The 16,979-nt window shown below is 45.6% G+C and overlaps 1 protein-coding gene across 1 annotated transcript in view; it reads right to left on the bottom strand.

Annotated features, from left to right (window-relative positions):
• The window catches only part of RNFT2 (ring finger protein, transmembrane 2), a 29,600-nt gene extending 12,634 nt beyond the window's left edge, over positions 1 to 16,966 (bottom strand). Inside the window, exons 1-6 of the mRNA XM_083478736.1 lie at positions 16,917 to 16,966; positions 13,914 to 14,376; positions 8,563 to 9,041; positions 7,483 to 7,559; positions 6,825 to 6,925; positions 3,111 to 3,264 (exon numbers count right to left, since the gene is read on the bottom strand). Of these exons, the coding sequence (XP_083334862.1) occupies positions 3,111 to 3,264; positions 6,825 to 6,925; positions 7,483 to 7,559; positions 8,563 to 9,041; positions 13,914 to 13,996 (894 nt within the window). The 5' untranslated portion in view covers positions 13,997 to 14,376; positions 16,917 to 16,966. The remainder of the gene's footprint in view (positions 1 to 3,110; positions 3,265 to 6,824; positions 6,926 to 7,482; positions 7,560 to 8,562; positions 9,042 to 13,913; positions 14,377 to 16,916) is intronic.
• Positions 16,967 to 16,979: the final 13 nt, after the last annotated feature.

Below are 16,979 nucleotides of genomic sequence, written 5' to 3' on the forward strand. Positions count from 1 at the left end.
GGAGAGTGTGGTCTTGTGTTCAAATCCTGATTGCATGTTTCCCACAGGCATCTGACTGGCCGCTGTAAGAACAGGATGCTAGACTAGATGGGGCGTTGGCCTGATCCAGCAGGCTCACCTTATGCCCTTATGTACAAAACAGCAGATGGCTGGAGACAACACATAGGTTTTCTGTCTTTTCTCAATGACCATGAGATCTAGAAGCTTGCCTCTTTTTTCTTTTTTAAGGGATTTTAAGAACTCATACAAAGCTAAGGGTTTTAGAATGTCGAATTCCACTGAGAACACACAAGTGCAGGGCTGGTTTTAAGACACCATCCTCAGTCTAGTGCTCAAGAGGGTCTTGTTTTCAAGGTCGGCAGGAAGAAAGACGGCAACTCGAGATGATGATCAGCGTCTCGACAAAGAGAAAAAGTATTTTCAGAATGAGGCATCTGTGCTGCGAGCCATTAGGGGGCCCCTGACAGATGCAATCTTACCAGCCTCCTGGTGCGGTTGAAAAATACAGGCACAGTCTCTTTCTTCTCTGGGACAAGGATTAATGAGGACTTGGGACGGCTCTTAGACAAGCAAGCAAAGGCTGTGAACCTCTTCCAGCTCTGCAATTTGTCTTGGGCTGACGATTTGCATCGTTTGCATGTTGGATGGGTTTTCACCACCATCACCCGCTCCCCAAGCAGGATTATGCCATGACCCAGCCCATTAATCTCCCCAAATAAAATAATAATAATAATCATTATCATCAGAGGCTTGCGGTAGGGGGAGGGCGGCGAGATTCTTGGACGACCGCCAGGGGTAAATTAATATTTCTTCTTAAGTACCCCGGCATCTAGGGACAAACCTTTCCAACCACACCTACTCACGCAAAACCCATTTAGAATTACTTTGATCCCCTGGCTTGAAATCTCAGCACCGGCTGAAGGATGATAATTGTGTGCGCTTAACACAGAGGTCCCCATCTGTCTCCCGCACAAAAGTGCTTCTGTACAAACTGGGGGGAATAAAGGTGAAACGGGGAGCAAAGGAGGAGAACGACCACACCATCACCCCCGTTTTCTCATTTCCTAATTCCATTAAGAACATAAGAAGAGTCCTGCTGGATCAGACTGGTGGCCCATCTAGCCCAGCTCCCTGTTCTGACAGCGGCCAACCAGGCGCCCCAATGGGAAACCAGCAGGCAGGATCCGAGCACAAAAGCATCTCTCCACTTTCTGTGGTTTCCAGCAACTGGTATTCAGAAGTGTTGGTGCCTCTGACCTCGAAGCTGCCTTACATTGAGCCAGACCCCTTGGTCCATCCAGTCCAGTGCTGTCTACACAGACTGGCAGCAACCGTCCAGGGTTTCAGACGAGGAGATGTTCCCCAGCCCTACCTCGAGATTCCATTGGGGGTGGAACCTGGGACCTGCTGCATGAAAAGCAGGTGTTATACCACTAAGTTTGGACCCTTCCTCCCTGCAGAAAGAGAGCTGAATTAAGAAGGCTGAATTAAGTAGGTAGCTACCGAGCCAGACCATTGGTCTGCCTAGCTCATTGTGTTGGAAATTTTATTTACAACATAACATAACCCCCCCACCCCCCCAATACAGAAAACCACCCTCATTAAACATGAACATAACATACAATGAGCATAACATACAACAATACAAACAACCAAATAAAAGACTTCCTTTATCCTGTATCTGGCCTCCTTGTTTACTTCTTATAAGCTGTTTCCTTTATGAATAATTATTAAGATTTTTCTAATTATAACTTTAATATCCACAAAGTCTCCTGCAGACATTAATCGAAACAAGTTCAGGTATGTATTTTACGGCACTGTTTTGCGAAGTGTTCTCTGCATTTCCCCCATGCTTTTTGAAACTCTTGTCTAGTGTGATCTCTAATTGCCTCTGTTAATCTAGCCAGTTCAATATACTCTAACAGTTTGTCTTGCCATTCCGTTTTTGTTGGCACAATTTCTTTTCCCCCAGTTTTTAGCAATTAGGATCCTTGCGGCTCCTGTGGCATAGAGGAATATTTTCTGATCTTCTCTTGCTATACCTGTGTCCGTTATCCCTAGTAGAAAAGCTTCTGTATTTTTCATAAAGTTATACTTAAACATTTTTTAAGCTCACTGTGGTCTATATTGAGTGGCAGTGGCTCCCCAAGGTTTCAGGCAGGGGGTCATCCAAGCCCTACGTAGAGATCATAGAATTGTAGAGTTGAAAGGGACCCCAAGGGTCATCTAGACCAACCCCCTGCAATGCAGGAATCTCAACCTGGTCATCCAGGAGCTCATCTGCAGCAGCATTGCTGGTCATTCCCCAATTGGTCATGCTCATTTGACAACAAGAAGAAACTGAGCCTTAATGTTGACGGCCTACTCTTGTGGAACACCCTGCCACTAGAGATCCAGCAGGTGCCCTCTGTTTCAACTGCGTGCTGAAAGCTTTTCCATCCTGTCTGATTTACGGAGGCAATTAACAACACGCCTTTGCATAATAGTTAGACGGCTTCTGAATTTAACTTTTCCGTATGGTTTCTACCGTAAGGTTTCATGTACAATTGTTGCAAACCGCTGTGATTATTTGTTTTTTAAATAGCAGAATACAGTGGTGCCCTGCAAGACGAATGCCTTGCAAGACGGAAAACTCGCTAGACGAAAGAGTTTTCCATTTTGGAGGTGCTTCGCAAAACGAATCTCCTATGGGCTTGCTTCACAAGACGACAATGTCTTGCGAGTTCCTGTGGGGTTTTTTCCTCCCCCCTTTTTCTAAGCCGCTAAGCCGCTTATCAGCTGATCCAATAAGCCGATAAGCCGCTAAAAGCCGCTAAAAGCCGCTAATAGCGCTAATCCTCTAATCCGTCAATGGGCTTGCTTAGCAAGACGAAAAAACCGCTAGACGAAGAGAATCACAGAATGGATTCTTTTCGTCTTGCGAGGCACCACTGTATAAACGAACCCTTTGGATAATAAACTCTTTGGAACGAAAAGGATGGGAGCCCCAGCCTGATCCACAACACCAGATCCCTCCCCATGCAGAGGCAAAAAACAAAATAAAATCATCTTAAAATCTGCATCCCAACCAAAGTGAGAACAGAACTCACTCTCTCTCTCTCTCTCTTTACCTTTGATTTCACGGCAAGTACAATTTTCGGCAACGCGACAACCAGACACTTCAAACCGATGGTGAGGTATTTGAGTACAAAGTCTGTGATCCCCACAATCCACATCAGATCGAAGAAATCCAGCTTCTCCAAGTTGGGTCTCAGGAAGATGAGGCTGAAATGAGCAGGACAGGAAGAGGCGAGTCATTTATTTATTTATTTATTTATTTATTTATTTATTTGGACACTTTACACACCAATTCACTTAAACAGTCCACTAAGCGGTTTTCAAAGATACAGCTTCTTAAACCCTGGTTTGAAATTGGCTCGTTTCAAGAAAAGCAGAGTTAAGATTAACTGCAGTTTGCTCGGTTCAGATAACCCAAGAACATCAAAGCTTCTAAATTCTTTCCAGATGTTTTGGAAACAGAAGGGGAAATGGATGAGACTGCTGGGCAGCAGGGTTCCGGGAGGAATCTAGTTTGTTCCCATCATGCTAAAACATGGGTAGGCAAACTAAGGCCTGGGGGCCGGATCTGGCCCAATCACCTTCTCAATCCGGCCTGCGGACAGTCCGGGAATCAGCGTGTTTTTACATGAGTAGAATGTGCCCTTTTATTTAAAATGCATCTCTGGGTTATTTGTGGGGCATAGGAATTCGTTCATTTTTTTTCCTTCAAAATATAGTCCGGCCCCCCACAAGGTCTGAGGGACAGTGGACCGGCCCCCTGCTGAAAAAGTTTGCTGACCCCTGTGCTAAAACACAGCTTTATCATGACATTCCAGCAAAGTCACTGTAAAAGGCAATAGAAAGCAAAGCAGGAACTAACATATTTATCGCACAATTCTTGAGAAACAAGATTTTTCCAATAGGCAGTAGAAAAATGAAATAACAGCCTGAAATCTACGTAGACGGCACACTGTAGAAGAGGAAATAAATGCAAAAAGACCTTAGCAATCCTAGATCTATCTATCTATCTAGAATAAAACTGTTGAACTTGGTGGGACTTACTTCTGAGTATACGTGTGTCTGATTGGTGTGGAAGGGGTTGATCAGTAAGGAAAAGAATAAAAAGGGTGGACATGGATGGAAAATTTCATATTTTTCTAGAAGAAGTTGTTGATAATGTCTTGATCACTTACAATTATAACAACGGCTATTTGTATGAATAATCAGTTATATTTAGATCAGTTTTTAAGCATGCAATACTTTTGTAATACGGTTGTGAATTTGTCATTTTTTTTAAAAAAAAAGGAATCAAGGAACGTTCTTCTCAACGAAGACTGAAATCTCGCCACAGTTTTTTTTAATTAAGTTTTTCTTGGTTTACAAAAGTACGAGCATTGTCTCTTTTCTCGTGTTGTAACGCCTTTTCTATATATCAGCTACATTCAATAGGATACATTAATTAGTGTTGCTTTGAGAGTCTATTGTTCTGCAGAGTGTGGTCTGTGAATCTAGCTAGAGAGGGGAATTCTCCCCATTGCAATCACACAGAAAAAGAGATTTGCAGAGTAAGAAAGTAGGAAGAACATAATTTTGATAGAAAATTTTAAAAGTCCAACAGCCTATATTCCCACGCTTTACTTTGCTGCGTGTTTTGTGGTTTTAAATCTCTGCTGGGCTTCTCACACTAAAGAGTACAGTGGTACCTCGGGTTAAGTACTTAATTCGTTCCGGAGGTCTGTTCTTAACCTGAAACTGTTCTTAACCTGAAGCACCACTTTAGCTAATGGGGCCTCCTGCTGCCGCCGCCACACGATTTCTGTTCTCATCCTGAAGCAAAGTTCTTAACCCGAGGTACTATTTCTGGGTTAGTGGAATCTGCAACCTGAAGCATATGTAACCTGAAGTGTATGTAACCTGAGGTACATACATTTCTTAATTTTGGGCTCAAAAAATAGGGGTCGTCTTACACACGGAAAAATACGGTATGTATGTATGTATGTATGTATGTATGTAATGTCTGTAACCTGAAGCGTATGTAACCTCAAGTACCACTGTACTTGCTCCAAAGCTGGACCTTGGCATGCAGGGAATTCTCATTTGATACCTTTTTTTCTCCCTTGCCAACACACAGTCTGGAAGTCCTTTGCTCTATCTGCTTTAACCCCAGGCAAACCCCTTTCTGCAAGCAGAGTTGCACCCACACTTCCGACAGCAACTGAACAATCTGAAGCCTCATTCCCATCACATTCCCAGGACGGTTAAGCACTGGCTTTGCTTCCTAATTAGGCAGCAACTGTGGGATATGGTTTCATGCTGGGTGGGAGCACCAAGGGGCTTGTTTGCGAAGTAAATAAACGAATGGATGGGGATAAACAGAAATCAAAATACTCACAATATGGGCACATCACAATGGAAATTAAACCCTAAAAACAAAAAACAAAAAAATGAGAGACCTACCAAAATGAAAACCCAGCAACACAAAGATGGGAATGAAAGAAATTGATTTTAAAAAAGCAAACAGGCAGACACACACAACTGAATCCACAAATAAATTAGATCGGGGAAACGGAAAGAAAAACAAAAACAAAAGAGCAAATCTGAGCAAAGAGAAAGTCAACCAAAGATCCGGGCTGATGTCTGTGCTTTCTAAGTATATGGGGTGAAGATAAACCACCCTTCCTTCCCACAAGGCAACCCCCCCCCCCCGATTTCCATTTGATACCAAACATCACTCAGCTTTGCAAAACATACCTGCGGGTTGTCATCCAGGGCCCAGAATATCCAGATTAAGAGATGGCCTTATTTTAGATCACAGAGCCCAATGCTATGATTTGCACACTGGAACCCATCTACACCAGCAGCCTCACGCCGCTTTAAACAGCCATCGCTTCCCTCCAAAGAATCATGGGAACTGTAGTTTGTTCAGGGTGCTGAGTTGTTAGGAAGACATCCCCCCCCCTCCGAATCTCTTCAGAGAGCTACAATTCCAGGAGTGGTTTAATATTCAGTCCCCTTTCCCAGAGAACTCTGGGAATTATAGCTCTGTGAGGAATATGGCAGCGGCGGGGGAGGCGTCTAATAGCAACTCTCAGCACCCTAAACAAACTTCCTTGGGAAGAAGGATCGGTTGTTAAAGCACTCCTGGAATTGTAGCTCTGTGAAGGGAGAATAGGGAGAATAGGGGGTCTTCCGAACAACTCTCAGCACCCTGAACAGCTATAGTCACTGTGGACAATGCTGAGCTGAGAAGCAGGCCTTTTTTGTGGCAGTAATCACACACCTCTTGTTTTGTCGCTCATGGCAGCCATTTTGTGCTGGCGCCCACATTTTCATCAATATATGAGCACAGGGACACCTTTTATTTTTTACCAAAAAAGGAAGGAAGGAAGGAAGGAAGGAAGGAAGGAAGGAAGGAAGGAAGGAAGGAAATGAAACACTGGCTAGGTATAAATAAAGTTTTATTATTATTATTATTTAGGTGAATCAGTGGTCTGACTCGGTGCAAGGCAGCTTCCAATGTTTCAGGCGCTGGAGAACTCCAACTCCCATCAGTGCCAGCTAGCATGGCCAATGGTCACAGATAATGGGAGTTGTAGTCCGGCAGCCCCTGGAGGGATGCAAGTTCTCACACCCTTGTTTATCTGGCTGTGAGCTTTCTCCAAGTCCCTTCCAGTCACACACAAGCAAAAAATAGTGTTTCTCCCCCTTTCATTCAATCCCTCCTTGCTCTTCTGATGAGTGGCTGGCTACCTGTTTTTCTCAAGGGTCCAAGCCGTTTTGCGTACCTGTTGTACAACTGCTGGGAGCTGAAAGTATACAGCAAGTACAGGGTGTTCCCTGTGAGGAAGGCCAGGATCCAGAACACCACCAGCACAGACCGCTTTTCCTGAGGAGGAGAACAACAACAACAACAAAAAGCCCAATATGTCTTATTTTGCTATGGCTGTATGCTAATGCAATAAAGGTTTGATTGATTGAAGCCCAATATGTAATCCCAGAGATTGCAAAGATAGTTCTCTGCCACCATTAAGACTAGCAACTTGCTGTATGAAAAAAAGAATTCCAAGACTGCTGAACCTACTTGTCCCTGTCTCTGCTTTCATTGCCTGTGGTGAATTTTAGACTGTAGACTCCCTGGGGCAGGGATGGGTCCTCTCCAGTTCTAAGGAAGTTCATAATGTAAAACAAAACAAAACCCCACACTTTTTTGTTATGTAATCACAGAAAAATAAGCAGCAATGTTCAGCTGATCTTGACCTTGCTTGTTCCCAGTGCCTTTCTATGGAGGATGTTCCTATTGGTTTGAAACCTATCTTAGGAAAGGAACTCCTCTTAGCCCTTGGGCTTTATTATGCCAGGAGTCCAGAGATCTCTCTTCAGACTCTTCCACCCCACTGCCAACCACCAACCACTGTCCAGAGGCATCCATGTTCCGCAACTCACCTTCAGGGACACCTGTTCTCGGAGAGTCGAGTTTGCATATGCGAACGTGCTTGCCATGCCGATGCACAGAGCAATTCCTACAGAGAGAAAGAGAAACATGACTTGTACATCTACCACAGGGGTCACCAACCTAAGGCCCATGGGCCGGAAGCGGCCCGTGGAGGTTGTTTGACCGGCCCACGAAGAAATTGGCTGCAGCAACATTCTGCAGCCAATCGGAAGTTGCACTTTGTTTTCAAACATTTTGGAAGTCGAAAGGACTTCCGGAATGGATTCCATTCTACTTCCAAGGTACGACTGTAGTGTTATTATCCTAATACATATGTAGATGTCAATAGCCTCCTTCATTCTGTATGAACTCATTTCAAATGTTGTCATATTTATCCAAACAAAAGGAGTGTCATCCTACGGTCGGTCCATTGATTACAGTGTATCCTATTTTTATACAGTCGTTCCTTGGAATCTGCTCCAGAAGTCCATTCAACTTCCAAAACGTTTGGAAACCAAGGCACGGCTTCCAATTGGCTGCAGGAGCTTCCTGCAGCCAATCAGAAGCCGGAGAACCTGCATCGGAAGTTTGGGTTCCAAAGAATGTTCGCAAACCGGAACACTCACTTCCAGGTTTGCGGCGTTCGGGAGCTAAAACATTTGCGCTGCAAGGTGTTGACTTCCGAGGTACGACTGTATTGTAAGATTACTGTATGATCTTGGAAGGTTGTATATCACAGAGGTGTGTGTGTGTGTGGTTGGGACTACCACGAAGGGCCCGAACTCCTGGATTTGCAGCTACACTACAGTGGTACCTCTGGTTAAGTACTTAATTCGTTCTGAAGGTCCGTTCTTAACCTGAAACTGTTCTTAACCTGAAGCACCACTTTAGCTAATGGGGCCTCCTGCTGCCGCCGCACGATTTCTGTTCTCATCCTGAAGCAAAGTTCTTAACCTGAAGCACTATTTCTGGGTTAGCGGAGTGTGTAACCTGAAGCGTATGTAACCTGAAGCGTATGTAACCCGATGTAATACTGTACTGGATTCACCAAGTTCTTACATTTGCTCCAAGCGTCGAACGAGAGGCCTTACCAAGCTTATGCTGGAAACAGACTTTCGCCAAGAGGATCATGATGAATGGGAGTCCCTTCTGCAACCAGGAGACGACCGCTTTCAGCTCCGAAAGAGCAGGGGCTGGTGTCCCGGGCTGATCCTCAGGCCCCTCCTCGGTGTGTCCGTGGCGGTCGCCGCCGGCCATGTGCAGTAGGGAGGAACCGCGCTGGTGGCTGTGGTGGTAGTGGTGGGGTTGCTGCCGGTGGTGGAAGGGACCTCCCTCTGGCCGGCTGGGCCCCTCCTCCCGCGAGGAAGGCATCTGGATGAACACCTCCCCGCCTCCCGCTGAGGACCCCAGGACTAAGCTGGATTGGAAAGGGGTGGCTGCGATGGTGCCCGAAGGGATGCCCCCCAGTCCGGAGAAAAGCTGCTGCGGGGAGGGAGCTTCCGTCTTGAGACCTTCGAAAATGCCGCCTTCATCCACACTCGTCTCGGAGGAGATGGTTTGACTCCGGCTTCTGGTATAAACACACAAACATACATCCAAGTAATAATACAGTGGTACCTTGGTTCTCAAACGCCTTGGTTCCCAAACACCGAAAACCCGAAAGTAGGTGTTCCAATTTATCAATGTTTTTTGGAAGCTGAACGTCCGATGTGGCTGTCAGCTATTGTTTCTGGGGCGCCTGCACCGATTAGAAGTTGCGCCTTGGTTTTTGAACATTTTGGAAGTCAAATGAACTTCCAGAACAGATTCAGTTTGGTGCTTTTGTTTGGATCTTTTGCTATATCTTTTGCATTTTCGTTTTTGAGGCTTTTTCGGTTAATTTGTTTTTGTGACTGTGTGGAACCCAGTTCAGCTAATGATTGTTAGTGTGACTGTGGAAATGGATAAAAGCCCCCCATCCGAACAATGACTATCATCAGTGCAGGTAAGAAAAAAAATGAATTTTTATTTTTATCATCTACAATACTTATTTATTTTATAGTACAGTACATTGATTATTGCTTTCATTTTATGGATCAATGGTCTCATTAGATAGTAAAATTCGTGTTAAATTGCTGTTTTAGCGGTTGATTTTAAAAGTCTGGAACAGATTAATCCGTTTTGCATTACTTTCTATGGGAAAGCACGCCCTGGTTTTGGAATGCTTTGGTTTTGGAACAGACTTCCGGAATGGATTAAGTTTGAGAACCAAGGTACCACTGTATTATTATTATTAATAATAATAGTAATAAGGAAAGAAAGAAAGAATCAGATTAAACTAAAATTTGTTTAATCGGGTGCTAGCTCGAATGCAAGGAAAAAACTTTCTCCTTATACACCCGTAGATCGCTGCAGTCTGTGGGAAAATCTCTCCTGCCAGCTCCAAAGATCTCAGAGGCCCCTTGCTCTGAGGTGACTCCAAGAAGGGATTTTATTTCATTTTTAAAAATAATTTTCATTGGTTTTACAAATACAAAGTACTAATAAACACAAACTAACAAGAACATATCTGTGTGAGGAGCTTCTCCGAATCTTGAGACTTCCCTCCTACCCTTCCATGGAGTCTTATTTTAAACATCTACAACTGCATATTCATCTGTACACCAATTTTTATATCAAGCCATATTGTCCTTAATATTCTTTGCACTACAAGCGGGTCAAAATCCTGCTCTTGTTTGTATCTGTTTACAGTGGTCTCCTAAATAACTTTAAAACTTTCCCTATTTTTTTATAACAACAGCCACCCAGGTGTTATTAGCTCAGAGTTGGAAAGAAGACAAAGTCCCGACCAGAGAAGAATGGCAAACCAAGCAGATGGAATATGCTGAGATGGCAAAGCTGGCTGGAAAACGCAGAAACCAAGAGGACAAAAATTTTATCCAAGAAGGGATTTTAGAGTGTCTAGCCCTGCTCTGCAGGGACGCGGGTGGCACTGTGGGTTAAACCACAGAGCCTAGGGCTTGCCGATCAGAAGGTCGGCGGTTCAAATCCCCGCGACGGGGTGAGCTCCCATTGCTCGGTCCCTGCTCCTGCCAACCTAGCAGTTCGAAAGCACCCCTAAGTGCAAGTAGATAAATAGGTACCGCTCCAGTGGGAAGGTAAACTGCATTTCCGTGTGCTGCTCTGGTTTGCCAGAAGCGGCTTAGTCATGCTGGCCACATGACCCGGAAGCTGTACGCCGGCTTCCTCGGCCAATAAAGCGAGATGAGTGCCGCAACCCCAGAGTCGGCCACAACTGGACCTAATGGTCAGGGGTCCCTTTACCTTTACCTTTTACCCCTGCTCTGTGAAACAGCATCCCGGTCAAAATACAACAGGTGCCCAGATATATACACCTTCCGGAAGCAACAGCATTTTTGTTCCGATAGGCTTTCCCAGCTGCAGAAATGGGTCTGTACCACTTGTTAGGGTTTCAGTTTTGCTTTTAAATCACAGCATCATAGAAGTATAGCGTTGGAAGGGGCCCAAGGATCATCTAGCCCAACCCGCTGCAACGAAGGAATTGCAGCTAAATGCATTTGTGGGTTTTGTGGCTTTAATTATCTCATGGGTAAATCATCTTGCGACTGTGGTTTAGAGGGGGATTGAGAAAGTAACTGGAAGAAGGAGGTGGAGGAGGAGAAAGATCTTTCAAAACACAACTTGTTAAAAGAAGAAGATGATCAGCAAAAGTCTGAAGCCAGAAAGAGACACATGGGAGCTGCGAAATCTCTCCCGGTTGTGGATCCATCCCCTGCGCCCCAACTCCTCCAAGTTTAGAAACAATGTGTGCAGCCAGGCAGGCCCCCTATGGAGTTCACCAGCCTCGCTGGACCTCTTTATCGACTCCAAGCATCTCCCAAGTCACACAAAGCCACTGCTTCTCAGATATTTTTATAGCTACTCCTCATAGGCTAGGTTCACACACAAGACACACAGGGAAATAAAACAGTTAGTAAGATACTTTGTCGTGTGGCTTTATGCCCCCATCTCCAAATTAACGGGGCAACGTTCCTAATCGGATCTCCCAGGGCTCAGGAATTAAAAAATAAATCACAAACACAGATATCTCCATGCTCTTCCCTAGGAACATGTGAACCACGTACACAGCATCTCAATTGTTTGGTGAGGTCGCAACAGCCCGATCCAATACTATGGGGGTCCTCTAGGGTAACACTCCCATATGAGGCACCCAAGAAAGGCTTGGCAGAAAGACTTCTATCTTTAAGTGGGGGGTGGGAGCAGTTGTGCATTTATGGTTCCTTTTAACCTGACACGGCTGAGTTTGCTTTGTGGTATGGATTTTTTTAAAAAAATTGCCGCTACGGCCACTTCAATAACACCTCTGAAATCTGCCAGCAACCAATCAAAAACAGCACTGAAAAGTCTAAAAAAGAATATTTAAACCAACAACCCACAATTAAAAGAAATGCAACAAAACCTCTTGGAGGCTTTTATGATGAAGCGGCGTATACAAAACTCTGTGAAATAATTAACGACAACAGGGAAAGCAACACGGGCACATGCCAAGTCCCAAGTCCAAAAAGGGTTCTGTTTTTACCAGTTTGCTCAAGGAGGGAATTGAGGGGGACAGCGAGGCCTCCACTGGCACCAAGTTCCATATGTATGGAGCCACCACCGAGAAGGCTCTGCAGCAACTTTCTTCCAGCAGTGCCTTCCATAGAACATAAGGGCTCATATGAAAACAGGCTGCAAGGTCTGCAGGCTTAGGCCATAAAGCAGAGAACCTGTAGCCCCCTGGATGTTGTTGGACTCCAGCTCCCATCAGCCCCAGCCATCATGGCCAATGGTCAGGGACGGTGGGAGTCGTAGTTCCCCATTCCTGCTATACATGGTTTGGGTCCATTTGGATACATAAAGCACCACCTTCTCTTTTAGAAACCTATATGTTGTTTAAGGCAGTACTGAGAGCCAGTGTGGTGTAACAGTTAGTGAGCTCAGCTAAAATCTGGGAGACCAGGGTTCAAATCCCCACTCAGCCACAAAGCACATTGGGTGACTCTGGGAGAGAATCTTTTGTCTCTTAGCCAGTGTTAGAAACTCAGTTATGTAAGTTAGACACCAAATGGCTCTGTAAACCAAGGTTACAGTCACCAAAATGGAATGTCCGGTTGCCATTTGGGGGCAAGATAGCTCTAAAGTCTTATTTTTCAAAGGATGGGCTGACTGAGATTGATTCTCAGTTAAACATGTGGCTAGTTCAGATGACAACCTTGAGCTAAGTTCGGAACTTTGAGAACTTAAAAGAAGAAAACTAACTTGATCCAGGGACAGTCCACATATCTATCAGCTGATTCCAATCTCTTTTTCTTAATGAACCATTCATAACTGTCAAGGAACTGCCATCAGCTCAGAGGCGAGAAATAGAAGGGCAGTTGTGTTACAGGGAGCCTCCAAAAATCTTGCGAAGCAGTTCCTCTTCCGGAGAGGAGGAAAGCCCCACCTCCAGTGGAGAAGAGGTGCAAGGACCAGAGGATGCTAGGGAGAGCCTTAATGCCGCTCCTGAGCAAGCCGGGGGGGGCGGGAGCACGGCCTTGCTGTCACCCATCCTGCGCAGTAGCCTGGGGCGCAGGGAGGGGCGGAAACAGTTGTGGGTAACGAAACGTTTATGTTGGGGGAGGTACAAAAAAAGACCACTCCCGGATTCTGCTAGCGACTGAGCCAGCCATGAGCTTTGGGGCTCTTCACTGTAAATAGTCTGCACCAAAATAAAGCCTGTAAAACACAGGTCAGAGTCCTGCCTGCTTACTCCTGAGCAACCGCAACTCCACCTGACAATAACGTTAGAATATTCTTCGCAACTGTGAGCAGGGCAGTGGAGTGAAGCCTAGCTACAACAATTAACTATCACGTTGTTCACCGCTCCCGCTCAAGCTGAACAGAAAAAAAACACATTTTGGTTCCTGAAATTCTGATTGTGCAGGTAAAACAGAACAGATAGAATTCTATAGGATGGGGTATTAAGTGTGTGAAAACAGGCAAGATCCGATGATCCCCAGGCATACGCCTCCAGATGGTGGAGATGTCAGAAGCCATCCTGGCACCCAGGCATCTTCACTTGGTCGCAAATGGCCAATAGCCAGGTGCAAAATGCGCCTGGCGCCTGCCTAATTGTGAACAATCCTCTTAGCCTAACCTAGAGTTGTTGTGGGAATAAAATGGAGATCAGGGGAACCACATATGTCACCTTGAGCCGCTTGGAAGTGTTTACAAATCCAGTAAACAAACTGTGGGCTTTCAAATGTTGTTGTGGGACTCCAGTTCCCATCAGCCCCAGCCAGCATGGCCAACACTCAAGAACAATTTGAGTCCAACAATATCTGGAAGGGAGCAGGTGTCTCCACCCGCATCCCTAGTGAGTGGTTAAGATAGAAGGATGCCATACATTTAAAACAGAACTAACCTTTCAGGAGGCAGGCTGTCCGTGATGCTGCTGTGCCGTCTCTGCATCTTCCTTAAGACTTTAAAACACAACACACTCAACATTAACGTGGCAGATCAATGGTGGCAGCGAGGAAGTAGTGGCAAGGACTGGAGAGATGGCTGGAGCACAGATGGGGCCCCCATTCACTCAGTGGCAGGGAGCCCAAAACTCTTACTGGGGAGGCTGGACAAAGACTGTACCACAAGGCAACGGGCGCAGAGCAAATCTCGGAAGCTCCAGGATGAACGCGATAGCGGCACCCAGGAGAAATAGATCTCTGGAGGGAAGTCAGGTCCTATCCTTCAGGTCAGTAGCTGCATTAAAAGCTGACGACCGCAGCAAGTTTGTGATGCAAGGAAGGGAAGCGGTCCTTGAGGAAAGTGATGGAGAAGTGGTGGCTGGATTGGAGCATCAACTGCGTGGTTCTCCAGATGTTGTGACCCTGGGAGATTTTGCAAAGGAAAAAGAAATGAGGCAGGAAAAATAGGAAGGAGGGGAGTCAGAAGACAAAGGGCTTCTCGCAGCACAGCACCTTTCTAGGCCACAATCATACCGTAAAGTGATTTGATACCACTTTAAATGGTTATAAAAAGGTAAAGGACCCCTGACAGTTAAGTCCAGTCGCAGACGACTCTGGGGTTGTGGCGCTTATCTTGCTTTACTGGCCAAGGGAGCTGACGTTTGTCCGCAAACAGTTTTTCCCGGTCATATGGCCGCTTCTGGTGAAACCAGAGCAGTGCACAGAAACGCCGTTTACCTTCCCGCCAGAGTGGTACCTATTTATCTACTTGCACTTTGATGTGCTTTTGAACTGCTAGGTTGGCAGGAGCTCACCCCATCGCGGGGATTCGAACCACCGACCTTCTGATCGGCAAGCCCTAGGCTCAGTGGTTTAGACCACAACATCACCAGCATCCCCTTAAATTGTTATGGCTCTCTGCAAAGAATTATGGGAGGTGTAGTTTATTAAGGACGCTGGGAGTTGTCAGGAGGCTCCTATTCCCCTTCAAGAGCTTCAGTTCCCAGAGTTCCTTGGGAAGAGGGGCTGTTAGGCCACTCTGACCAAATGAGCATCCCCTCTCCCCTGAGAACCCTGAGAATATAGTCCCGAGATGAGGAACACAGATCTCCATCACGGAGTTCAGAGCATCCTCAGAAACTACATATCCCAGGATTCTTTGGGGGAAGCACACTTTTACTTCCATTCTAACCGAAAGCCAGCTCCCCACCACCTCTCTGCCTTGACTGTGACTGAGGTTTTCAACTATACTATCTATTTATAGTACTTGTCCCCAAGACGTATCCAAACACAGGCTTTTATATCTTAGGCGCCGCTGCTTTCTGCGCTGCTGCTTTTAGCATCTGCTGGTGCTTTTAGCCTGGTTCTTGTCTAGTGCTGTTTTAATTTGTTTGCAATTTCATGACCACTGTGTATTTTTCTTTTCTTTTTACATTTTATGGCTTTGCTTTGAAAACATTGTGCACCATCCAATGAACTTAGAGGTTAACAAATGGCAGAAGAATGCTGTAAACAAATAAATAGAGAATTTTAAAAAGCAATTCACAAATACTTTTAAGGAAAGCACAGACAGCAAAATACAGTTACTGATGCAAAAGTATTTCCAATACAAAGCTATAATCATGGAGTGACCTGCCGTAGTCCAGACTGGATTTTAGTTGCACCTGAAAACCTGAGACAAGATGCATCTTCTCCAGATAGGGTCACAACTGGTATATTGTTAAAAAAACCAAAAACACGTCCTGCCCATCACTGTTACCTGAGCTTCCCAGTTAATGCCAAGTCTAGAATTCTTCCCCCTCATTCTACATATGGTTCTTAGCTGTAGTTTTTCACTGGAGGTGAGTGGAATTAACTTGATAACTGCAGCACCCTTCATCATACTTAGGCTGTGAGAACATTATACAGCCCCCCTGCACCATAATTCTGGGAGCTGTAGTTTAAGGGTGCTGGGAATTGTAGATCTGAGAGGGATAAACTAGAGTTTCCAGCATTCTTTGGTGACTGAGAGTGTGTGCTTTTAATATACAGTGGTACCTCGGGTTAAGAACTTAATTCGGTCTAGAGGTCTGTTCTTAACCTGAAACTGTTCTTAACTTGAAGCACCACTTTAGTTAATGGGGTCTCCTGCTGTCGCCGCGCCGCCGGAGCACGATTTCTGTTCTCATCCTGAAGCAAAGTTCTTAACCTGAGGTAATATTTCTGGGTTAGCGGAGTTTGTAACCTGAAGCGTATGTAACCTGAAGTGTCTGTAACCCGAGGTACCACTGTACCACCTCTGAAACAGGAAGAGGCCCTGTTCCAAGACAGACCTGTGGCCTGTCTAGCCCAGTTTGTAAACACTGACTGGCAGCAGCTCTCTGGGAAATCTCTCCCAGTCCTACCAACACTGGGGACATGAACCTGGGACCTTTTGCATGAAAAGCATGTGCTCAACTGCTGAGCTACGCATCTTTCCCCTTGAACGCTTCCCTATCCATACAAACAAAATGCACATGCAAGAACAAGGAGGTCAGGATTCTGGGTCGAGACTCCTCCCCGATGGGCTGGTTGTTTACATGCAGGTCTATATGTCCCAAACTTGGTAGGGAGGAATATACCCTAACGCCAGCAGCTAAAACAACAGCCTGAAGTGGTCCAGGCTTTCCACCTCAGTGAGATCTAGGCCCTTGATCAAAGCATTGGCTGTTCCTCTATATTTAGATCGAGAGATAAACCTGGCATTCAACACTGGGATGTCTTGCTGGTTGGCCAGGGGCATGAGATGGGGGCGCAAATGAAGGGGGGCAACCTTAACCCTCCCAAGCTTAACTCCCCCCCCCATCTTTCTTTACTCCAAGAAAGGAGACGATCGTCTTGGAACTCCCAGCCACCCATAAAGCAAGAGAGCGATCAGAAATGAATGGAGGAATAAAAACATACACCATCACCAACCCTCCGCGCCTGATGGAACATTATATTACCTGGTCCCCGGGCTGCGAGGCAGATCGGCCCCTCCCTCTTTGCTCCTTCCCTCCCCCGCGCTC

This window comes from Podarcis liolepis (assembly GCF_965112155.1).
Source record: "Podarcis liolepis genome assembly, chromosome: 15".
NCBI lineage: Eukaryota > Metazoa > Chordata > Lepidosauria > Squamata > Lacertidae > Podarcis > Podarcis liolepis.